This window comes from Passer domesticus, chromosome Z (assembly GCF_036417665.1).
Source record: "Passer domesticus isolate bPasDom1 chromosome Z, bPasDom1.hap1, whole genome shotgun sequence".
NCBI lineage: Eukaryota > Metazoa > Chordata > Aves > Passeriformes > Passeridae > Passer > Passer domesticus.
Window position 1 is genome coordinate 64,958,794 of NC_087512.1, and position 26,591 is coordinate 64,985,384.

Consider the following 26,591-nt stretch of genomic DNA (forward strand, 5'->3'; position numbering starts at 1 on the left):
TGACTGTTGGCTAGATCGATGCTGATGCCCTTAAAATTATAGGGAAATACAGTTTCCATGCACCTTTCCATCTTCACTTAAAACTATTTATTTGTACCTGAATACCAGAATATGAATTCTTCTTCCCACCCCTCAATATTCTCAAAATACAATGTGATGACACTGAGGTGGTGAGAGCTGCTCCAGTACCTGGGCAGGGACAGTCCCCTTGGCATTAGCATGGCACAGCGCAGCTCCCAGCGCCTCCACTGCTCAGTCTCATCACACACACAGATATGCATTGTTCTTGACCCAAAACTCCTCTGAGGACGGAGCAGATGGGCACCAGAAAGAAAACAGAATCCAAGAGGTGCAAAACCTCTGCTAAGCCCCAAATCAGAGCCAGTGTGCCCCGAAGGGCACTGAGCCACCCCCAGAGCTGAGTCACTGCCAGCAGGGCAGACAAGGCAAGGGGAGGACTCTATTGTCCCCTCCCCCAGGGGTGAACCAGATGAGATGACAGGTGAGCAAGGACAGATATGTGCCAGCAGGACTCACGGACATGGCCTCAACACAGAAAGCAGCACAGTACTTCTGGGACAAGCATGGATCTTGGAGGTCCAGGGTGGGGTGCAAACACATACAGCAAACATGGGATTCAAAGCCTTCATCTAAAAGGTGATCAATCTCCCCTCCAGTGGGCACAGAGAGCAGTGCAAAGGCCATCAAAGCCTCTGAACAACCACACAGTTCCTCAGATCCCACCACACTTAGCTCTGGAACCCAGCGCTGCCTCAATGTCACAGGAACATAACTTCGAAATACCCCAAGAGTGGGGAAGGAGAGAGCTGCAGGCCAGGCAGGGATCCTCCTGTCCAGAGCTGGCTGCACCTTAGGTAGCCACAAGACCAGGAAGATGGCAAAAATAATAAGAAATACGTAAACCACACTATCCAGAAGTGCCTGTAAACTTTTTATTTCCCATCCCTTCCAAAAAACAGCCAGCAAAGCCAACAACCACTGTGTAGCGCTTTCCAATCTTCAAGGAATGGATATGCATTTTCTACAATATCCAGCCTAAGTATGATGACCCAAAGATTTTCACTGCATTTTTAAAAAAGGAAAACAACATCAGGTGATAGAAATAATTCATTCAGGTTTGGGATAGTAAATTCCTGGACTTGCAACAGTGATCCAAAAATACTTATCCACAAATAAAAATTATTTCTGCATTACCTACTTCTGATGAAACAGTAAGCACTTGGGATAGATTGTCTACTTTTTATATATATGGTTTTCAGGTTAACTTTTTCAATTCTTATTTGGTGCTGAAGGAGTAGAAGACCAAAAGCAGGAGTTTAGTTGTCTCTTCCCACTATGCTGTGCTTATCTCCTCATAAACAGAAGCAGCTTCACCCACAGTGGCCTGATTGCTTCACAGAGTACATCATCACATGAACTGTGCCAAATGGCTAGTTCTTCTCTCAAACTAACTGCATCAACTTGTCCAAGGTAACTGAATACCTTCTCTGTATCCTCTCTGTAACAGCAGCTGTTGCACGAAAGCCTGCAGACCTCTTCCTCAATTTTGGCTATGCAAAATATCCCAGGATAATGTGCTTCTCCACAGGGTGCTAGTTCAAGGAGTACCCTACGTTGATGTCGCATCCCAATGGTGGAGGAGTGGTAGCACTGGTCACCGGCTCGCTCTGATCCCCTTTTGCTTTTGACACACGTCAGGAGTGGCCACGTTCCGCCTTAGCCACCAGCAGGCAGAATCACGTTTGGCCACTGGCTGAGGTCCCGGACCGACAGGTGTGGCCGATAAATGTGGACCCATGTCTAAGGATCAAGGCAAAGGAAGAAAGAAGGACTCTTTGCTTACATCTCCGAGCCATCTTTATTCTTTCTCATGATGGGAGTGGTGCTGGGGCTGCAGCGCTGTGCGGGAGCAGCGCAGGTGACGCAGCGCTGCACGGGAGCAGCATGGCTCGAAGGGGGACAGCGGCAGAAGAGCACACAACCAAGAACAACAGCAGCTTTTGGGGGGGGCGGGGCAGAGGGAAGTGTTTTCCCAGGAGGAGACCATTTAACAAGTCAAGGGCTGGATAGGAGGGGTACGGAGGACAAATGTAAACATAATACCAATAGAAAAGGGGACAGGAAAGATACAAACCAATGAGAGAAGGGAGATATCATAACTGACACCAAAGCTTCTGGATAAATGGTTGCAGGAAATTACAACAGACAGGCTGCAGGGACAGAATTTGGAGGATAGACAGGGAGGAATCTGGAATTATCATAACTGTCACAGAGAAAAGGCGGGAAGACAGGTGGTAAACTACTTTAGGGAGAGACTAAAGATATAATCTTCAAAACCCCACTGCCACACTATGTAATCAATGTAATAATCATACTAAAGTCACATGAGGAGCTCTCTCTTGCTGAGAGAGCACAGGGTGTTTAACCTCAACAAGAGGCAGCTTAGGGGAGACCTTATCACTCTCAACTCCCTGAAAAAGAGAGTGTACCCAGGTGGGGCTCCGTTTCTTCTCCCACACAATTAAAAACAGGACAAGAGGAAACAGGACAAGTCTAAAGTTGCCGTAGGGGAGATTTAGGCTGAACATTAGGAGGAATGTTTTTTACAGAAAGGGTGATCGGGCACTGGCATGGGCTGGTCAGAAAGGCAGTGGAGTGAGTCACTGTCTGTGGAGGGGAAAAAACTTTTAAGGAAATACTGGATGTGGTGCTTGGTATCAGTGCCAACAAATTGACAAAGTGGTGTTCTGTCCTAGGTTGAACTTGATGACATCAAAGGTCTTTTCCAATCTACTTGAATCTGCGATTCAGTGCCTCATATGTTTTTGCTAAAAAGTTTGTCCAACCTCATGCTTTGTAATTTATGAAAAAAATTCCATACAATAAGAATGATTCTGAATCAAGACATAAATTTACATATTTCTGATAAAGTTAAATATGTTAGATTCACATATATCTATTTCCTCTGGGCTTTCTGGAAGAGTGCAATTTGAATTTATCATTTTTTTCAAGGAAAAATGCTCTGCTGACTGAACTCTTAATTAACAGAGCTTTTATTGGAGATCTCAAGATTTTAATACATTTAATAAATGTATTAAATACATTTTAATAAATTTACTAATTTAAAACAACAGCAAAGTGTATTAAAATACCCCACAGTATCTTGAAAATCATTCAACATAGCAGTTTGTATTACCCAAAATGAGCAAAGCTGTAAAGTAATACAATAAAATATTCCTTTCAATGCCTCCAATCTATTGTGTCTTTGTAGTTAAGAATTGCTAACTTTATTACTAAAATAGCTCTTTTCTACCTCCAGAAAATTGATTAAAAGCACAAATCACCATTTATTGAATAAGTCTAGTTTCTTTTTGTATTACAGATAATGTCTACAGGTATCACATCCTCTTCAATTTTAACATCCCCTCCATATAGCTGTTGTCATATCCACCTCACCCTCTCTCTGAGGCCAAAGCCTGCCTTCTTGAATTTCAAACATAGCGATATTCTATACACTTTTGTCTCAGAAAATTGCAATATCAACCCAAAGTTTCAAGATATAATCAGCAAAACTTTTTTCAAATAGAGAACCATTTACATAGTTCATTTAAATATGAACTATGACATAGAAAACCAGAAATAATGTAGAAATAGTAAAAAGCCAGAAAAACCCTACACTGTTGGCCATAATAGCTAGTTCAGTGAGAAAGATGAAACAGAACACTGCTAAAGGTTGAACAAACTTTAGTCCCTAACAATGCTGGTGTTTACTCGCAGACAGTTTTATAACTACCTTCTCTCACATTACTGCTAATTTTAACCATTAAGAAGTTTCTAGGGGGCTGCACAGGTGCCTCAAGCTAATTTCAACACAAAGTGACCAAATTCAGTCTAACATGCAGGTTGTGTACACAGCACTCCAACACAACCTTTGCACTGCTCTGCAGTCAGTGGGTGTCTTCACTGAGCCTTACCTGTCTCACAGGTTACTGTTTGCAGCTACAGCACAAGTTCTAACTTGGCACAGCACAGTACAAATAAAGCTAAAATAACAGTCAAACTACTGTTTAAATGTAACCTTTAAACTTGATCTAAGAGACTGAAGTCAGCCAGGTCACACTTCAACATGGGAAAACAGTCTTTCCTGCAGGAAGCTATTTTTGCATTTGGGAACTCCAACAATGTCATCATAACACATCCATGTGATTTGAATAACAGAAAGTATCAAGTAGCATATAAAATAAAAATCAAACCAAATATTGATTTTAGCTCTGATATATTTACCAGATGGATTAAACCATCTACCATAGTTTATGAAAAAATTAATACTTTTATTAACTTAATACTTTAAGAATCACTGTATCCATTTACTCTAAGAATTTAAATCCTTTAAAACAAAAGCAGCAATGCAATTCCAAGAAAAAAGAATAGGGATGGCAGAATATACTTTTCCTTGAAAAAAAGGCCAGATAAAAAGTAGAGTGTTGATGAATAGCTGCAAATGTTAAAGACTACAATCGATGCAATATAGAATTCAAGCATGCACAAAGAAGCAAATCTCCTAAGAATGTTTTTTTATGTTCCAGCTGTCTGCTGATGTTTTTCCCTAGAGCTTTAAGTATGATCCTTTGCATCACTGTTTTATAAATCAATGCCTCTGAACTTTCTCAGAAAGGAAATCTGTGACTCACCCCAGTGACAAACCAATACCCAGCTGTTACTTCTGCGAAGTCTTGCACCCTGTACAGAGGTGCCCACTTGCAGGGAGGGAAGGTACACAGTACCCAGTTATCAACTTCCATCCAGAAAATCTCTCTGGGCTGTCATGTCTTCACATGTCTTTATCCATGTTCACATACAAAGGGTTATAGATTAACACCCTACACCTACATTTGCTCCTATAGCTATGAAATTTTGCACAAAACATCTTAACATACAGAAAATAGTTATGGGCAAATTAGGTGTATATAAAATCACATGTAGACGTGATTTAAGTCTAGTCTTTGGTGTAATAACCTCCTATGATAGGAACACATTTGTTTGTAAACATGAAATGTTTGTTTCATTTCTTGTAGCACACAGATACATCTTAATATCTTGGTGAAATCTAATGCAATAGTAAAATAAATGTAAAGTAAAGTAACGAACTGGGTATTATGGATTTTTTTAAATATAAATTATTTCTATATTTATTTATTTTATTAAATAAGGTTTCATGCATTATAGTCAACACTACTGCTCAATTTTCCAAGAGTTTTTTGGTGTAGTATCTTAACACATTTTCTTTACATTATTTTTACTTGTTCTATCACTTCAAAGTCTTTATCAGCTCCAATTTGCCTTAGGCAGGATTTAACAATTTTAAAAGCATTACTTGTATGTAAAATGATCCATAAGTTTGCTGTCCATTATTTTAATAAAATAAACATTTTAACAGCCTCAGGGATACTAATTATGATCCAATGATGAATGGAATTATTTTTCCATTAGTAAAACTATTGGTATTAATACTTTTTCTAAAATACACTTTCAGTTATTGCAATAATGAAAAGATCAATCTGAAGATAATAATTTTCTCTTTCAAAAATACATCAATACAATTTTTTTATCTTTATTCAGGCCCTGAATAAAAATGGCAGTTTTGTCAAAAAATTAAATACAGACAAACAATCCTAGTCTGATGAAAATACTGAAGATACAAAATCATTCCATTCATACAGTCAAATGTTACAGTATTTGTAACATGCTACCTGACACAGAATTTTTAATATGGTGGAGAACACATATGAGAAGAATGTGACCCTTTCCTAAGAGGCTGAAAATTCAACTTTCAGCTTTCCTATTTCTGCAATGTAAGATACTTATGCAGGGGAAAAGAAACGCTTATTTCAATCTATGTATTCCAGCAGCTTAAACAAGACACTAGAATTTTCTACACAAACTAGTTTTCAATTTTGCAAAACGATTCACTATGAAGTTACATATGCCAGCTCAAAAACAAAAAAAAGCAAATTTCAAGTGACAAAGTAGAAACCCTCAATATTTACAATCATCTTTCTTACAATCTTACAGAATCCTTAAATAATTGCTTAAGCTGTTTTTCTCTTGCTAGCTGGTTACATCCTTAGAATAACCACTCCCTTTTGACTGATCAGAAGCAAGCATCTATTAGACGAATTTTGAATTTTTACTTTACAATTTTGTAACTCACCTGCTTGGGAAGGCGGAAGAGAGAATTTTTGTAAAATATATCTTTAGCCTGACTCCATGTTCCATCGATGATAATCATAACAGATGGACTAGAAGACATCACTGTAACTTCTTCCAAATTGGTTGCTTCAGCTCCAGGATACAAAATTAGAGTATTGGGATTTCTGCACACAGATGCTAATTCAGGATATCTTTTATGCAAAGAAACACAAAATTAAATTAATTATTGAAATTTTCCATGACATACATATACTTTCAAATATTAGCTCCCACTCACCTCCACCAAATTTTACTTAAAATGTCCCTTTCTGATCAGTCACTTTCTCCTTCCAACACCTCAGAAGTTGTTGGTTTTACCCCAGCTTCTATGTGGGCACAGTCAAAAAACAACCACAAAAGTGACCGATAAAAGCTGAATAAAGCAATATATCAAATCTTTTCCAATGCTTAATCACTACTCTAATGTGTATTGGAGCCAAAGACATTTGAATTGGTTACCAAAATTTAATATATGTATTCTAGAAAAATTTCTTCAATCACTTGGTATAAAATTACTGCAATTATCCCATTTTAACCTTCTAAATATAGAAGAGAATATTAGCAATTCATGTTCCATACCTACAGGGCACTTTTGAAAATGTTATCATTTCCATTGGTTTGGGGTTTTTTTTTATTACTACTTATGCTAACTGGTAGAGTTATAGTTCCTATGCTTTTACACTCTCTTCTTCCTTCCTGTTGGCTTCTACATTTGTCAATGGTACCACAGGAGTAATAACTGCCTATTAAGTGTACATGGAAACGCCTGAGGTTTTTGAAGGATGCCACTGTCTTAGCCTATAAAAACCTGTGAAAGACATTGTCATTTAAATAGTACTCCAGGTCACAAAAGCCAAGCTTAAACTAGTCTGGGCTGAACACTCCAAGGATGGGGCAGCCACAGCTTCTGTAAGCAACCGGTTTCCATGCCTCACTCCCATAAGGGTAAAGAATTTATGATTAGCATCTAATCTAAACCTACTACTCTCTTCCAGTTTAAAACCATTTCCCTTGTTTTAGACCTTACAAAAGTCCCTCCCCAGCTTTCTTGAAGTCCCCTTTAGGTAACAAAAGGCTTCCATAAGGTCTCCCTTGGAGTCTTCTCTTCTTGCAGTTGAATAATTCTAACTCTCAGCCTTTCCCATAAGAGATGTGTTCATCCCTCTAATTATCTTCATGGCCTTCTTCTGGACTCATTCCAACATGTCCATGGTCCATATCTTTTCTGTGTTAAGGGCTCCAGAGCTGGTGACAGTACTCCAGATGGGTTCTCACCAGAATGGTGTAGTCAAGCAGACTGATAGGGGAGAATCCAAGAAAAGGCTAGTCTTCTAATAAAGATTGCATTACTTGTCTGGAACTCATTTCTCAGTCTTCAGTCTTGCCTCAATCAGAAAGCATGAAGAAATATAAAGCAAGGGTTGACTGTCCAAAGCATGTGGCATCAAGTAAGAAATTAATTCTTCATACTACCTCAGTGGTTATAAGGTGTAAAATGATTTGGTAGGAAGAGAAGAGCTATAAGCAGTTGAAACACCATGTGAAGTAGGAATAGAAACCAGTACATCTTACGTGTATCGGAACGGGATTAACAATAGGCAGCACATAAAGTGGGCTCTTTATGACACCTATCAAAATCCACTAGGTACATGATCACAGACACAGGCACGCTGTAAACATCTAAGTTTACACTGAGGAATTCCTATTGTCACTGTCACCTGGAGCTGTTAAGTTCCAGGAACCAGGCACCTGCACCACTTCTCCAAAAATCAAGCAAGAGTAACATGGATTTGTAGGGGGAAGAAGTGGTAGGAGTGGGGAGGACTAGGGAAGAAAGAAATGGTTCATAATGGATTTTGAGTTGATATATACAAGGTGTACTTAAACCTGCACTCCATTATCACTCTGACGAGGCATGTGAAAAAAACAATTTTAAGAATGTTAAATTCAGACAGTATTGAAGTGCAAGACATTGAAATCCTCAGATTAATACTCAAATGGGAGCATACAGGATGTATATGAAATGAATGTGGAATGGAATTCAGTGTACCAATAAGCCTGGAAATAGTATTCCACCATCTGACCACCCTCACTGCCAGCCATCCCACCTCCAGCAAACCGTCCAGACTGATTCAACACTATATGTTTCATTCCTATCAACATAATTTACTACAAGGAACAAACATACAAACAAATAAACAAACAAAACCAAAACATAATGATCTGTCTTTCCAAAATGAACAGGAAAATAACTGTAAATAGAAACTGGAAATCTGTAAGATAAGCCTGTGGCAAACAGAAGTACATGGAAACTTAAATTTTAAGCCTTACTTATAGTAATTTGGTATCATTTTAGTGTAACCAATAATCTTGTTACATTAAATCGAAAGCAAGGGGCCATTTCATTAAACGGTATCTAGTATGCAAGGCTTAAAACTGGTCATTATTTTCATGTTTGCCTTGAGAACCTGAGTCTTCAAAGAGCAAACTATCCTAATTCTGAGACAGAAGAGATTTTAAATCCTCTTAGAGGATTAAAACAAAATGCATTCTTAAAACTAGTCCAAAACTGTATTGATTATGAAGCTCTTTAAGTTCATATTATGAACACCATAACTGATGTTTTAGTTGACAATTCAGTTGGTTTTTAATTCATACTCCTCCAAAGATCATCACAAAATCATAGAATGGCTTGGGTTGGAAGGCACCTGAAACATGCCATTCCAACCTCCTTGCCACAAGCTGGGACACCTGCCACTAGGCTGCTCAGAGCCCCATCCAACCTGGCCTTGAACATATCAAGACAAGGCATTCACAGCCTCTCTGGGCAATCCGTCCCAGTGCCTCACCACCCCAAAGTAAATAACTTCTTCTTAATATTTAATCTAAACCTACTTTCTTTCAGTTTGAATCCATTCCCCCTTGTTCTGTCACTAAACGCCCTTGTAAATAATCTCTCTCCATCCATCCAGGCTCCCTTCTTGTATATAAGGCTGCAATTAGCTCATCTCCTTTCCAGGATGAACAATCTCAACTCTCCTAGTCTCCTCTTCCTAGTCCTTCCACCCCTTTAATTCCCACCAAGTGCTACTCCCATGACTTCCCCAACACTGGACACTTAAGATTTAGATTTGTCTGACGAGGTTTAACCATCTCATCTAGATTGTGTTTTTGCTAAAAAAAGTCTGGACCAGATGATCCTTGAAGTCCCCTTCCATGCTGGTATTCTGTAATTCTATAGTACATACATAATGAATATCGACAGCCAATGATGGCCCTTAGTAGCTCTTATCCTTAAAACAGAATGATTTCAAGTAATTGAAGGAACATCCTCTATAAAGACTATGCTGAAGAAAAAATCCTTTATATAGACACCATGATGTTTCCAATACTTTTACTGGCACTTTGCAGTACTTGCAGAATTTCAGACTTCAGAAAAAGTTGAATTTCCCAAGAAAAAGCAATTCGTATCATTTACAGTTACAGTAATTTTCTTCAACCCAGGTAAGATTTTTATTGCAATAATGAAAAGTAAGATCAATCTGAATATAATTAATTTTCTCTTTCTATAAATATATCAACACATTTTTTTTATCTGCTTGACATGGCCAGCAGCTAACATAAAGCTCAAACAGATGTCACAACTTAAAAGTTATGATGTAAGATACAACTGTGGCCTTGAGCTCCAAAAGAGAAATACTTACAATACTTCCTTCTCTTATAAATTATCTTTAGTTTTGGTATGTAGCAGGTATTGCAGGCTTTTATAATCCATTTAGCACAACAACAATCTCTGCTAAGCAGAACTATTCTTTGTTCATGTCTGAATATCCAACCACTTTGTCACAGATTTATACATTCTCATGATTGCACTTAAGTAGCATTTCATTTCTGGGATGCATGCTCTTGAAATGTGTAATTTAAACATAATCTCATTTTTGTACTATACACATTTTCATTACACATCTCTCAGTTGCTCTCAAACTCTCTAGATGGTTTTAATTCAACATGGATCCAGTGTGAAAGGCAAGCATTCAAATTTTAAAAATATAACACTGCCATTTAGTAGCAAACAGTACTACTAATAAAGAATAGATGCTAACATATTATCTGTAGAAAACCATCAGGTTAATGAGGACTTCTCAGTTTTTCTTACCATTTTTACTATCTCACCTCAGTTATAGGCAGGTGACTCTGCCTTTCTCAGTACTCCTGTGCTTGGAAGACTGTGGATTGCTGTAATTCCTATAAGGTAGTAATTTCCATCAGGTAATAAAATAGATTCAAAAAAAGGTAACTACCCTCTGTCATTTCCATATTCAGAAAGAGGCCTTTAGGATCAGGACTGAAGCATAAAAGATATCCAGCAAGAGTGCCTCTGTTTTATCTACTTTTTATCATTTATCCTTTCTTTGTATGTAAAGCATAATCTTTAAGAACAGAAACATTAGCACAAGGATTGTCATAGAACTTTTCACACTGGAAAGGACCTCAAAGACAATCAAGTCCAACTGGACACTTAACACTGCCATGACCACCACTAAACCGTATCCCCATACTCCCTACCTACAAGTCTTTTAAATACTTCCCAGGATAGTGACTCAACTACTTTGCTGGGCTGCCTGTTCCATTGCTGGACAGTCCTTTTGGTGAGGGAATTTTCTAATCTAAACCTCTCACTGAAGCACATCTTGAGAGCCATTTCTTCTTGTCCCGTCTGTTGCTTGTTAGTTCAGAGAAGAAATCAACATCCACCTCACTACAACCTCTTTTCAGTTAGTTGTAGAGAGTGAGAAGGTCTTCCTATATGTGACATATGCTGTGTTGGGTTCACGTCAAGGTTCTGGTAGTAAGTAAGCTGCAAAAGTTGTTGTGTGTTCCCTGTGAATATGTCCAGAAAGGCACTGCAGCCTGGGGAGAGCACACACACTGAGGGAAAGTGCAAGGAGGAGGCAGTAGCAGAACGGAAATATTCTGGACTTTACTGCAAAGCTGAAGTCTATAGTACACAAAGAAAAAATAGCCAGAGAGAATGTTATCTAAATGATACTGAGAAATCTGTTTGATACAGTAAAGTACAGTTTTGGATGGAAATTAGCATATGCTCAGTTAACCAGCACTAATTACTTTCACGCACAGAATGACAAAAGCTGTGACAGGCTGATGATCTCTGCCTGCATCTAGTCATTCATGATTGTGGTAAGGGGCGAAAATGCATTAATTTAGTTTGATAGCATGACACCAAAGCACACAAAAAGCTCACAAAAAAAGTTACCTGAATAAAGAACCACAACTGTAAACAGTTTTACATTATTTGGTAAGTGGCAAAACTCAATTAGTTGATATTTGATATAATAAGAATTCTTCTTTATGAACAAGCACCAGAAAGTGTCATATCTATTGCATATAATTACCTTAAACAGCTTTACAAAATCAACAGAAATAAGTTGCATTTTATTACTTTTAAAGTGAAGCTACAAATTTTCCCAAGTGGTCCACTTAATTTCTGATCTAACTACTGAACTGAGATTTCATAGAATCATAGAACCATAACATCATAGAATAAGCCGAATTGCAAGGGACCCACAAGGATCATTGACTCAATTCCTGTCCCTGTTCAGGACACCCAAAGAGTCACACCATGTGCCTGGGAGTACTGACCAAATGCTTATTGAACACAGACAGACTTGGTGCTGTGACTACTTCCCTTGGGAGCCTGTTCCAGTGCCCAACCGCCCTCAGGGTGAAAAACCTTGTATCTAACCTAAATATTCCCTGGCACAATTTCAGGTCATTGCCCCGGGGTCTGTTGCTAGTCACAAGAAAGAAGAGATCAGGGTCTGTGCCTCCTCTTTCCCTCACAAGAAGTTGTAACTGCAGTGAGGTCTCCCTTCAGTCTCCTCTTCTCCAGCTGAACAGACCAAGTGACCTCAGCCACTCCTTACACGGCTTCCCCTTGAGGCCCTTCACCACCTTCATTGCTCTCCTTGGACACTCTCTAACAGCTGAATGTCATTTATATTGTGGTGACCAAAACTGCACACAATATTCAAAGTGAGGCTGCCCCAGCACACAGCAGGTCAGGACAATCCCCTCGCTTGCCCGGCTGTCGATGCTGTGCCTGATGCCCCCAGGACACACTTGGCCCTCCTGGCTGCCAGGGCACTGCTGGCTCACCATTGGCCAGGAACCCCAGGTCCCATTCCACATCGATGGTTTTGAGTATTTCATTCCCCAGTCTACACACACAGCCAGTTGCCCCATCCCAGGTACAGAACCAGCACTTTGTGTGGTTTGATTTCAGAGAGCAATGCAGATAAATTTGTAATTGTTCCCACACTGTCCTAAGTAACAGGGTGGTGGATGTAGAAATATTTGCATCTGGTGTCTTGTAAGTGTTCCTTCATTAGAATCTATAATTTCATCACAGCATTCAGAATTACCAAAGTGTGAATATTTGCAAGAAAGGAAGGCTTGAAGATTAGATTACCTTTCCAGAAAAATAAAATAAAGGCAAAATCACCCCATCCAAATAGTCACAAAATATAAAATGAAACTTAAAAACCGTAGTGACAAGGTTGTTTATAAAAGTCCGGTACCAAAATAATTCAAAATTTTGACATGTTAGATATTAGATACAGTTGTTATCTCTGGTCAATATACACCCAAAATTACTTCTGAGCGGAACAGGATTATTATACAAAAATAACTGCCTACAAAATTTTATTAGTAGCCTAAAAAGAACATTAATCCAATAAATTGCATTTTATTAATGTATTAGAGACAATAGTTGTTTTTTACCCTAACACTTCCATAGTGAATAGCAAATATACTGCAGTTGTACAAGTCTATGAACAGTTCAGGGAAAAGACATTAGCACTTTTTTTTTGCCCATCCTTCTACATTCCACTGTTTTGAAGTTCACTATCTTTGTAGAGAGCATTTTAACAGACATCCTTCAAATGTAAAGGCTTTTGTAATTGCAGTTTCAGAAAACCACACTGTACAGTGTATATTTAGCTATATAAATTATATCTTAACTTTGTATTCATGAGTAAGTAATCACTTTACTGAATTGAGACAACAGATGCCCTAGCTACCCCTCTGTTCTCCCCTACGCTTTTGTATATTTCAACGGCCCTTGCTCACCATGTCATGTGTATTAACATTAACATTCAATTTTTATTGAAGGAAAACAGCAAATATTAACAACTCACAAAAGTTCCTCTAAGGATTCAACTCAATCTGAGAATTAATTTCCTTTGGAGTATTCACAATTTCTATTTGCTTCATTAAAAATGTATGCAGTAAAGCTTCACTGGCATTCATACTAAGACCTGGTTTCTAAGATTTAGCTTCATCTAATGAAAATTAAAGATGCTATATGGGAAAGCAGTATTTTCCAATGTCTCAGAATATTAGAAAAAATAATTTAAAATTTCTGAGAGCTATGCTTTCTTATGATAAATTTTAAGAGGAAGGAGAAAATGAATATATATTTTTTCAATTGTTAAAGAGTTTCTCACAACAAGGCTGCTTTCTCAATTTCCCACAACTATTAGTTTTACTTCAGTGACACCAAATGGTTAGTCAGATAAAGTAAATCAAAAAAGAACAAAACAGAATAGCAAGACAGACCTAGTACTAGAAAAGAACAGAACTGGAAACAGGTAAGAGTTTCAAAGTAGCCATTTGAACTCTCCAAGAGCACTGAGCTGAGACTATCACCTAAAGGAAGAATATCAAGTGTTTCTGACTATCTTTGGAAGCTTGTATCAAAAGTGAGTGTGCACACTTGAAATAAAAATTAAGAACACTGTTGGCTATTTAAAAAGACACTGAAAGACATATTCCTATTATTTACAGAGAAGCAGAAAATGCATAGGCAATCCTGCTCACCTGTCTTCATTAAAACGTCGACCAACCAAAATTTTGCATTTGTCTGGAGGGAGACAAGCTGCTAGCAAAGGTACCGTCCTTAACACTCGACTTTCCTGTAAAAAAAGGAGAAGTTACTTTTGAATAAAATCAAGACAGGCTTCTATGAATTGTTAATGTTTTCATTTTCTATCAAATTCTGTTGACTACAGACAGAGAAAAAATTATAGCAGGTAACAAGACAAAAAATCTTCAGGGAAAAAAAACCCCAGTCTTGATGCTTCAAATTGTATTGTTTTGATTGACAATACTGAACACAGTCTCAATTAATCTACAATCATCATCATAAATTTGAACTAGGCTATCAATATAAAAACAGTAACAAAACTTCAGAGAAAATCACTGAATAATAGACAGTGGGCAAAAAAAAGCATTAGCATTAACGAAATAGCATCAGGATCAGAAGAAAACTAGGGTAGGGCTCAATTTCCACAAATAGACACTTCGGGGTTCTGTCCTGAGTTCCACACGTCACTCAGGTTTTCAAAAGTCCATAATGGTCTACTTCCTACTTGAATCCCTTCATGAATAATCAAAGGCAAAGGTAAGAAAATAAGGGGTTTGTACACCTAGCTGTGCCACTGACCTATGGATCATAACAGCAGGCATGAAAAAGGAAAAATTACAAAATTATTCTATTTACTTATATATATTTACCTTTATGAAAAAAAAAAGCAATCAGATGGAGCAAATAATTCCATCACCTTTGCACTAGTCCTGATGCTGGATTTCTATAGTTTTAGTTTTTTAATTAGTCTCATGATGAGCAATGGTGCAATAACACTGATCTGAAACCAAGTATTTACACCTTGACATGGAATGTTGTATTATCCTTGGATTCCTCCACAAATAAAAATCTAAATAATTCATGTAGCTATTATGCAAAATGGAATTTCGACAGTACAGTTTCTCACAGGTTTCTCACACACTGTTCTACAAGTGATTCTTGTCCCTTTCACAACACCTGATACACGCACAGCTCTGTCTGGCAGCTTGGTCTCTGGATAGTGTGAATGTGAAGACATTAGTCACATTAATCAGAACACAGGAACTGTTTTTCCTGACTTTCTACATTACTATCATCCCTCAGTACCAGTCTCAATAGCAGCATTTGACCAGAGTTGAAGGCTCAATCCAATGCACAGCAGACTTCCAAAGCCAACAGTGAAGCACATGGGGGATGACAGTTAAGACTGACGTAAAGCAGGGGAAAGAAATTCTCTACCTGGTTAGTTTAATGGGTTATTTTTGAAACAGACTGTTAAGAGTCAATCTGTAATGCAATGGCAGACTGAAGGATCAGATACAGTCCAACAAGGTTCATCTGCCTTCAAGACTGATTGCGTTTTGAGTGTGAGCAGCTACAAGCAAAGGGAACTTACCTTTTGTCATGTACACCTCTGCAGTTATGCAATCAAAAGCACCACCTGTGACCACTTCCAAAGATCACTGTACGACATTCTTAGCTTCCCACCATTTAACAGGACTTATCTCTAATAAGCCAGGGACCCTCATTTAGTTGACAGTTACCATAGCGGTCTTCCAACGACAGTTTATTTTATGAATCATCATTATGCAATATAGAGTAAGAGAAAACTTGCATCCCAACAGACAGCTGTTCTGATTGCTGAATAATAAAAAATTGTAGATAGCCTTCCAGAGAGACGCAGGAATGCTGTATAAATCCAGAAAAATCTGCAGACTTTTTCTAATACTCTTCACCATGAATAGGGAATTCAACACAATTAAAATGCCAATTCAGTATCTCTGGCATATTTTTAAACTTCTTTTTCCCAGCAGGTGACTTCAGTGTATATTTAGGTACTTTTAAAATAGGAAGTAACATGGAGGAGTATTTCTACTATACACAGTCCATTAAAAATCAGTTTTCCCATTTACAGTCCAAACATGTCATGGCTTCTGTTTTATTTCCCTGTGAGAGAAGACTTTTTTAAATAGGATTTTTTTTTGTGTTCTGCTTAAATTCCTTCAGGAAATTACTCTTTGCATGTTGATTGAACCACTGTGCAATGTCAAGCAAACAGCTGCATCATGAGAGTACATGAGCGTACATCCTGAGAGTTTTCTGAATTCCACAGACTAATTTGCAGACCCACCATCTACCCAGATCTGTGTAACCGTGGCACAATTCCTAAACACCTAATGATCCACCTCCATGGGCCACTGTCAGCCAAAGAGGAAAACATCAATGTATGTCCTCCTATTAAAGTAAAGCAAAAGTAAAGTAAAGCAAAAGTAAAGCAAAAGTAAAGTAAAGCAAAAGTAAAGCAAAAGTAAAGTAAAGCAAAAGTAAAGTAAAGCAAAAGTAAAGTAAAGCAAAAGTAAAGTAAAGCAAAAGTAAAGTAAAGCAAAAGTAAAGTAAAGCAAAAGTAAAGTAAAGCAAAAGTAAAGTAAAGCAAAAGTAAAGTAAAGCAAAAGTAAAGTAAAGCAAAAGTAAAGTAAAGCAAAAGTAAAGTAAAGCAAAAGTAAAGTAAAGCAAAAGTAAAGTAAAGCAAAAGTAAAGTAAAGCAAAAGTAAAGTAAAGCAAAAGTAAAGTAAAGCAAAAGTAAAGTAAAGCAAAAGTAAAGTAAAGCAAAAGTAAAGTAAAGCAAAAGTAAAGTAAAGCAAAAGTAAAGTAAAGCAAAAGTAAAGTAAAGCAAAAGTAAAGTAAAGCAAAAGTAAAGTAAAGCAAAAGTAAAGTAAAGCAAAAGTAAAGTAAAGCAAAAGTAAAGTAAAGCAAAAGTAAAGTAAAGCAAAAGTAAAGTAAAGCAAAAGTAAAGTAAAGCAAAAGTAAAGTAAAGCAAAAGTAAAGTAAAGCAAAAGTAAAGTAAAGCAAAAGTAAAGTAAACCATCAGTATGTCCTCCTATTTGGTAAACCAAAACATACTGTTCTGAAGCTGAACTGTAGTTTTTCATTCGGGAAATAGATAAGGTTATCACTAAGATGAATAGCTTAATTATCATTTTTAACAGAAGATTAACATCAATAAAAGACCACTGCTGTAATCAAAATACATTTCTCCATGGATCAACTCTAAGCACCTCTGTGAGACACGGTGTTCATAGAATCACAGAATATGCTGAGCTGGAAGGGACACATGAGGATCATCTAGTCTAACTCTTGGCCTTGTACAGGATACTCCACACCCATGTGCCTTTATTTTATTTAATGTTACTTAATCATAATGTTATTTCATTCTTATAATTTGTACAAAGGCAAGTAGATTTCAATTCCAGTAGGACTATACAGTTAAGATGTTTTGCATGCATAGAATTACAGAAATAAGGTGTGATTGCAGAAGGTACAATAATTCAGAAGAACTGAACAACAAATGTAGCACCTCAGATGAACTAGCATTCAGTCATAAAGTTTAAAAGGAAAAATCATTATATGATTGCCCTGGTTTTGGCTGGGATATGATTAATTTTTTTCCCAGTAGCTGATACAAGGCTGTGTTCTGGATCCAGGATGAGAATAATGTTGATAGCAACAATGAAAACATCAGTACGTTAAGTAGTGTTTACCTAAGCCAAGGACTTCTCAAGTGTGTCATGCTCTGCCAGTGAAAAGCTGCACAAGAAATCTTGAGGGAGCATGTCCAGGTCAGATGACTTGAACTGGCTAAACATGGTTATTTCACACATAGAATATCATGCCCAGTATTTAAACTGGAGATGGTCAGGACGTGCCGATTGCTGCTCAGGGATGGGCTGGGCACCAGCAGGTGGCGAGCACTATATCGTGCATCAGTTGTTATTATTGTTATTATTAATAGCAGCAGTGGTAGTTCTACTACTACTCCTCTATTTCACTTTGTTTAATTTATTAAACTGTTCTTATCTCTCTCACAGAAAGTTTTACATTTTCTCCCTCTGCTTCTCATCCCCATCCCATCTGGCAGAGGGGCAAGTACTGTGGTACTGCATGGTACTCAGCTGATGGCTGGGGTTGAAGCATGACAATAAGTTGACAGCACAGCTGCTTCCTCCTGCCTGCCATTTGCTGCATTAGGATTTGAGCTCAAGTCCCATAGTTACCACAGCCTTACTCACCTCTGCTGGATGCTGAATTATATACAAGCAGGTGGAGACCTTTAGTGGATGTACAGGCAGGAAAGGACACAAACACACCTTCTGAGGACGGCTACATGGCAAAGGGGAGTGAGAGAACAATAAAAATAATCAGCAGTTTGTGAAAGAAGATATATAACTACATTGCACAAATACATATCGCATTCCGTAAGAACTTCCCCTAGCCACATTGTATTAAACCTCATGTAATCTTATATCTGAAACTCCTTTCACTTCTAAAAATAAAGAGGCAAGGCTTTCATTGAAACAGCATTTTGAGAACAGTATTCAGACACTTCCTGTGGTTTCATTAGGGTTATAGCACTCTAAAAATTCTTCTGTCATCTTCAAGATGAGCAGCTTACTAGTATCCATTATTAAACTATTACCATTATTAAACAAGTCTGTTATCACTTTCCTAAGAAGTCAGCTTCAACAATATGATGAGCTACAACAGAACATACCATATTTACAATATTTACAATTTATATTAATATGATTAATTAGAACATAATGTTTTAGAAGTATACACACATGAAAACTCAGACATGTTGTATTTTAATTTTTTATAATTCCATCTATGCCAAAATATGTAACAAACATGTAGAATGAAAACAGAGAAATCCTTATCAGGAACATCCAATCTATGTTAGAAAAAAAAATTATTCCAAATTCTTTAGTGTACTAAAGCTGTTGAAATGACTAGCTGAAGAATAGTAATTAAAGAAAATAACTATGTTAAGTATGAAACTGATCTGCTGAATGATCACGAACAAACAGAAGCAAAGAAGCAAGCTTGAAGTTTTTCCCAGAGAAATTGTACTGTCACTCCAGAAAAACACACAACAACTACTCAAGAAAATGAATTTTCTTAACAGTGAAACTACTACATGTATTCATCAATTAAAGTCACACCATCTCTACAAACAAAACTCTATACACTTAAAACATACAAAGTCAGTATTTTCAGCAGTGATAGCAACTTGGAGCAGAATTTTACCTGCACCCTCTTCGTAACCTTTACTGTTAACAGTTCATACACTGACCTCACAGGAGAGACAGTAAGCAATGAATCACTGTAGATGTGATTCAAATAAGTGAATTCTGAAGACAGGTTCAGATTAAATTCATTATGAGCCCGAATCACGAATTTGCTTGTTCACAAGAGCATGCACCAAAACAGGAGGACTAAGTAATGTTACAGTGATGCACACCAGTACAAGCGTTCCCCATTCAAACATTACTATTTAATAGTAAATGGCAGCATTATAGAAAGGCAGTAAGAACTGATAAGCTCCTCTTTATCACTTGACAGGCTGTGCTAATTTAAAAGCTGTACTTCAACCCCCAACTACTGAAGGAGGCACAGAGGCTATTCCCTTCTCACAGGATATACAGTTAAAGGTTACCCAACACCAGTCACAACACAAAATGAAGATGCAGGGAATGTTGACGCAAAACAAGGAATTGATACTTCTCAAAATAAGCACCAGAAAAACGAATTTAAATATTCAGACTTAAAGGCTTACAGACAATAAATCAGCCTAATGGCAAACTGAAAATTAATCTGATACGCTCTTCTGGTGTACTGTTCCAGTAGCCTGCTGCCTGTTTTTTCTTCTAGTACAGGCATTTTCCTGTTGCTAATGCAGCATACATTTGGTACATTCTGATGTATTAATGGCCAAGCCTCAGGCCTAAAATTAAGCACTGAGTAACCTGACTATTCAGTGGGCTCCCCAAGGGACCTTCATCGTGAATGAAATGAAAACAACCTCACTTCCAGGTCTGATGGGCTGTTCTCCAGTGCAATCTCTTTATCATTTTCCCAAATGTTCTCAGATGTGAGCAATTTAAACAGAAATTTCTGTTTTGATAACAACCTAGAAGCAGCAAATACTGCGGAGGCTGTTTTTTGCCTGTGTCCTGATTGTTAAGTCAAAGTTCATCCTCTTTTTGATCATCAGGTTCATCAGAAACTCAGATGTGTGTACAAAATGTGATTCCTTGATTTCTCCTCAATAGCTGCTTCACTCCAACAGCTGGTTTCATTTACAAGGTAAGTTGTTAAAGGTCTCCCCATTATGAAATTTTCTGCTGAAGACAGATAAAGACATGAAAATCTACTAAAGCAAGCTGTTTCAGAACAGTTAGCTGTTGACTTCAATCCCATGAACTACACTGTTCATTGCCTCTCATAAGCACAGAAAAATCCCAGTGATTTCTGACCTCAGGGTGTTTAATTATAAAAAATTTCACTAGATATAACTTACTTTCAAGTCTCCCTTTGGTATACACTTTTTGTATTTTCCACACTAATTTGGATTTTTCACAGATATTTTAAGCTTTGTTAATCTCACAGAAAAAAAAAATCAACAAACCCAAACAAAAATAAGGAAATTATGTGGAAAGTATGTTATTTTCAAATAACTGCAAAATAAATTCTGCCTATAATTTGATCTGTAGGGAACAGAGCACTATGACAAATAAAGAATTTCCCAATATAATTTAATTACTTACATATGCATGTACATCACTTTAGTTTAAGCACCCAATTAGGTACCCAATTATGTTGAATACATACTTTTACAACCCCATCTTGAGAGCACAAGCCTTACTTCTGTAATTTTACTTTGGAACCTAACAGTTATTTGTGAGACAAAAAGCCCCCAACATTATTCCTTCATGAAATCAACATTACCAGCCCACATCTGTGGGACAGGAAGCACTACAGAACAAAGTTCTGTTCCACCCCCACAAAAGCTGACTTTGCTCTGAGAAAGACTAAATGCTTTTTCTGCCTAGGTGGCCTTTCTTTTGTTTAAAGATGCTGTTTTACTCTTGCCCTACATACACAACTGATGTTACAGAAAAGAAGCAGCACCAAGAACTTCTTTAACACTGAACATCATCTTTTTCTCATTTCTGGAAATTTCTGGTTGCTATCAGAAATCAGCTCTAGGCAGGAGCAGTAGCATTCAGAATATTAAGGAAAAGGTTTGTGAGTTGGGATTAGGATTTTAAAGAGGATAATTTTTGTTGTATTATTCTCCTGTATGCAATTTCAGTACAGCTCAAAGCTACCCAGTGGATTCTTACCTTTTTTTCAATACAGCTTTTCTAGTCTAAAAATTTATGATGAAGTAACCTATCACAATGGCAGGACAAAATGAAAAAACCATCATTCCACGCCTTGAAAGATTGTTCCATATAAAAAAGACAGCCATGTACATCTACTGACTTCATAGCTTTCTTTCCATTATTTATATCTCAATTAATGATACTCAGAGTAACATTAAGTCTATCTTCCCAGCAGAACTGAATCTGGACAGGGGACTGTGGTATCAGGTTTAGTGTGATTACTAGTTTCTGGGCAGAGATACTCCAAAATTAAATATACCATAGTCTGGAAAACAGTGGGCTAATTCTGAAATTCTTTCCAAGTCTCTGTTTTACTTTACTGCAACTTGCTTCAGAACTTTACCTTGCTACATGACCAAAGGCTTCTTCTGAAAACAAGCATCATTCTGTGAATGTGAGTGTTTTCATACACCCATACTCAGAAAACTACAGCTAAGTTACTCAAGGATTTAAACCCAAAGTAAGCAAAAACTAACAAAGTTGCAGTTTTATGCTCAGCATTTGTAGACATTTGTATGGAAACATACAGAGGTTAAGTGTACCAAGCACATGTTCCAGAAATGATGCTTCCAATATTAAAATAAAGAAGAAGCTGATGTTTATTAACTACTAATACTTGTAGTAATATATCGATGTTCCAACACATATTGCCAAGGTCAGGCCCCAGACTGTATTTTCAAAAAAACATGCCTGCCAAAACAGAAATAGCTGCTTCAAGTAAATTAGATTTCTCTACTGTTTTTGTCAAAACCCACCTGAGAAATCTGAAGAAAAGCCACAAAGTTACCATATGTCTGTTTTATACTAATGCTATTATGTATGTTTTATACTGACAGAAGTCCATTACTCCCATGCGTTAAAACAACAGTCAGGAGTTTTACAAAGCTCGGGGGGGGGGGGTGAAGTTTAAAAGAGAAGCCCATTTATGTTTTAAAATTTGGAAACTAATGCTATTTTTGCTACTTTTATGTTAGAGGACAAACAAAAACTATTAAGATAACATTTTGCCTTCTCCACCTTAACCACTACAGCTATAAAGGGAACACAAAAGAAAGAGTGGATTATACACAGATAAGTAGATCTTATGTGTATAAACTTATGCATTTAGGAAGAAACAATCCTAACCCAACATTTACAAGAAAAATACAGTGTGAAGTTACTATGACATTGACCTCAACAGTACAAAACTTCAATAAATAATCCTGTGAAAACACCAGTTTAATGCCAAGCAGTTTTCAAAAATGCAGATCAGTTGTAAAGTGTTACTAATAATTAAACACAGAACATTTTTACGACACTACACAAACCCCTGGTGTGCACTCTGAGTGCTGGAGAAGCCAGATCAAAAATACCTGCAGTAGTTTCTCATGTCATCGGCACTGTCTGGGCTTCTTCTAGGCTTATTTTGGACATTCTTTACACAAGCAAAATTTCAAGCCTTATTTTTAATGGGGTTTCCCAAGAAAAATCAGGCACAGAACATTACTCTGACTTTATTGTATTCCAACTTCCATTTCTTCCTCCTATCTCTTTCACAAAATTTAGAAAGTCACTGGTCATGAGGTGTAAAAATGTAAAATTAAATCCTTACAAACTTCATTAGGAGTTAATAGCCACATAAAACACAGTATCAGAAACACAGATGGAGGGAGTATCAAGAACAATAATAGAGCACTTCCTTTTCCACTTGATAATCTGTATAACACCAGCTTCCTGGCAAAAAAAAAAAAAGAAATTTTAAAAAATAAAAAGGCGTATTGCCAAAGCTTTGCTTTCCATAAGAAGTTATAAATAAATAAAACAGGTGTATGGGGTTGGTTTTGTTTTAGCATTTGTTTTTTAATGGTGCAACCAACGAATTTAATGGAACATACCTCTGTTCCCGGAGTAAAAACATACACTCAACAGAGAAATGTGTATGCACAGGAAAAAATCTAATACAAATCACAGTGAAAATCTTTTGTTCAAAGATTACACACAATAATGGAAAAAAAATTGTTTCTATGTTACCCAACAATATGAATCATCTATTTTGCAAATAAATTGCCTTCAGGTGTAAAAAGGTAACTATTTAAAGAAAATTTCATTTTCCTGCACAAAAGCTTTTGTAACTTTTTCAATACAATAAAGACAGCAACTTTAAGCAACAGAACACAAAAATAAACAAACTCAGCTGATGTTGTTCTAATTCACATGAAAAGTTGTACCACAGCTCTCATGCTATAATGAGAGAGCTTTGAGATAGCTCCTCACGCTATCATGTGGAGTCCTTTGGTGTCTCTCCATTTTGCAGATAATTTTCCAATGCACATCAAATGTTCTCTGTGCCAAAAAGCTTGAGGCCCCTGAGTTTGAATGTCAGGACTTCATATAATACCATATCACTATCAGCTTCCTCCTTCTTTTACTGCTTCAGAGTCCCAGCCAGAAAAAAAAAAAAAAAAAAAAAAAAAAAAAAGCAGCATCCTCCTATAAACACCAACAGTATCAATGGATCAATAGCAGAATGGCCTGAGTAATTTTTGAGATTTTTGAGATCATCCCATTCCAACTCCCCAGACATGGTCAGGTACATCTTCCAGGATCAGGCTGCTCAAAGCCCTGTTCTGGCCTTGAACACTTCCAGAGATGGGTCACCCACAGCTCCTCTGGAACAACTGTTCCAGTGATTCATAATCCTCATAGCAAAGCATTTATTCCTAAAATCTAATTTAAACCTAATTTTATCTCTTTTAACTTATAGATCTTGCTCCTTTTACACTTAAAACCTGCATTGTATTCTGGTACAGGTTCCAAACCTTTTCTGTCTAGTTCCAGGAAAAGCTACCGCAGAACTAAATATTAAATTCATTAAAATATGCCAGATTAACATTTTGTACCAGAAGACATTTAAAGCAGTATCACAAACTTCCAAACCAACAAGACCATGAAACTGACCAATTAAATAGATGTTGCCATTGTATTCAACAAGTTCATTTCCAGAGCAATCTCCTCATAGTTGTACAGCTGATAAAACATAGCGTCTGTTCTTCTTACCACAAGGTACTATCAACACAGCAAAGTTGTCACAGTATAAAGAGGCATTCAAAAAGCAATGCAGTATTTTTAGACAAAAACTGCCTTTGAACTGAACTAACTGGAACTAACTGGGTCAAGGGATACAGCAATGGGAAAATGCAATGGGATGGGGTCAGAGATACTTCAGAGACAAGGTACAGAAAGAGGTTCAGAAGGGGGAGAGGGAGACAGTCATCTCCCTGCCTCTCAACAAAGCACATAGTACTAGCGAGCAGCTAGGAGACCACAGAACTATTCCCTAGCACTTAGATTTCTTGTAGATTTCTCAGATTCCATGCAGGAGCAAGAGAACTGCTGAAAGTTGGTACTCTTAGCAGTTATCCTGCTCCTACATGGTATGGTGAGAAGATACATCCATTGCCCTTCTGTTTCCACCAGTGCAAAACACTGATTTTCCATCATAATGAATCAATTTGAAAATTTTGCTTTCTTGTAAATTTGAAACAGTCTTGGATCTCTGCCCAGAGCACTGGACTTCAGAAAACCTGAACAAAGAATAAGGTAGTTAATTCACAGAGGCATCAAGGAATACCAGCAGAGACTAAGGGCAAAAAGAAACACCTATTTACCTCTGTTTCATGAACAGTTATGTTGCATCACATAAAGGGCAGGGGGAGAAATTCACAGCAATAAAAAGCTGTCTGTTATCAAGTTACTAAAGTATATGCATTTTAGTTCAGAAAATCACAAAACCACTACTTCTATCAGCCACAAATATCATTCTACAGGTGCCCAGAATTTATTATGATCCCCAGGCACCTGTTATTCATTATTTAGCCATCCACCACAGAACCTCATGTTTGACTCATTTGCTCTGAGTATGGTTTACTGGCAGAAATCACTATTTAAAAAAAAAAAAAAAGAAAAAAGAAAGAAAAAAAGAAAAAAAAAAAGAAGGACTAGACCATTATCCAGCTCCTACACTCAGCAGTAGAACATAAAGTTCAGTGAGGTAAGTGTTGAAAACAAGAGCAGACTATATGTGGTTTCATTTTAGCATTTATTTTCAGAGCAACCCAATATATCTCAGAGATTATGTCCTAAACTCTTACTGAGGGAAAAAAAAGGAACAAATCTATCTCAAAACCAGCTAAGTTTTCAGCAGTTGACAGCCAGCTACTAGAAACAGGATTGATACCATTAACTCATTTCTTCTTCAGCACCAAACAACAATCAGCTTGTAATGATTTTCAGTCGAAGTTCAACTGGTCTGGATTGAAACAACTATGAAAAACCCTACTTATAAAGATTACAAGATCTTATTTCCCTAGATTTAAGACTAAAACTGGACTAAAAGGGCAACTTTCCAGAAGTAAGAGACAGAAGCAGTCACTTAGTTCATGATAAGCTATGAGTTCTCATTAAAGAAAACCTTCCTATTTTTTTGAAAATTTCATCAGTTAGTGCAGTTCTTCAAAAATTAGACAAATAAACATACATACATAATTAGATACATACATTTCTCTTTAGAAAATGGGTATTTTAAAAAAAAATCTAAAACTAATGAAGTATCTTTCCTTCCAAGAATCTGATAGCTTATGTATCATTCTGAACTTCTATTTGCATTACCTTATTTTCACAGTGGTTTTCAACACAAAGTAAATAGTACAAGAGATTTTATCCTCATCATCAGCAGTAGTAATAGCACCACATATTGAAGACATAGTATCTAGAGAATTACCAATTATGGGTGAAGTGGCTTTTATGGAGGAATTTATAACACTACAGTGACATGCAATTATACTGGAAGAATTTTAAGTTAATTTGGACATTTCCCTTAGACTTTGACACTACAATAGGAATCAACAGATTACCCAACAAAATCAGTAGATTCTTCAGTACAGCATGTGTATGACCACTCTAAGAGTGTGTTATCCTTAATGAGCAATCTTTTGCATATTTTTATGCTGAAAGTATACAAACAAAATCAATATATTTCAAAAATGTGGGCAAAGGCAGCACAAACCTTATTAAAGGCCTTTAAATTGTGCTGTGTTCTCATGTGTCCATTTCCAAGGCAAATAACCTTTTTGCCGGACCAATTAAATCATAAATAAAGGACAAACAAATTAGTTTTCAGCCTAGTACATTCA

At 37.0% G+C, this 26,591-nt stretch overlaps 1 protein-coding gene across 2 annotated transcripts in view; it reads right to left on the reverse strand.

Annotated features, from left to right (window-relative positions):
- DTWD2 (DTW domain containing 2) overlaps positions 1-26,591 on the reverse strand; it is a 63,007-nt gene that overhangs the window by 19,833 nt on the left and 16,583 nt on the right. The window contains exons 1-4 of one of the 2 annotated variants that reach the window (XM_064403903.1): positions 25,068-25,093; positions 18,262-18,352; positions 14,170-14,264; positions 6,233-6,422 (exon numbers count right to left, since the gene is read on the reverse strand). In XM_064403903.1, coding sequence (XP_064259973.1) covers positions 6,233-6,422; positions 14,170-14,264; positions 18,262-18,352; positions 25,068-25,078 — 387 coding nt within the window. In that variant the 5' untranslated portion in view covers positions 25,079-25,093. Of the gene's footprint in view, positions 1-6,232; positions 6,423-14,169; positions 14,265-18,261; positions 18,353-25,067; positions 25,094-26,591 lie in introns of those variants that run through there. The other variant, XM_064403902.1, reaches the window with a different exon arrangement.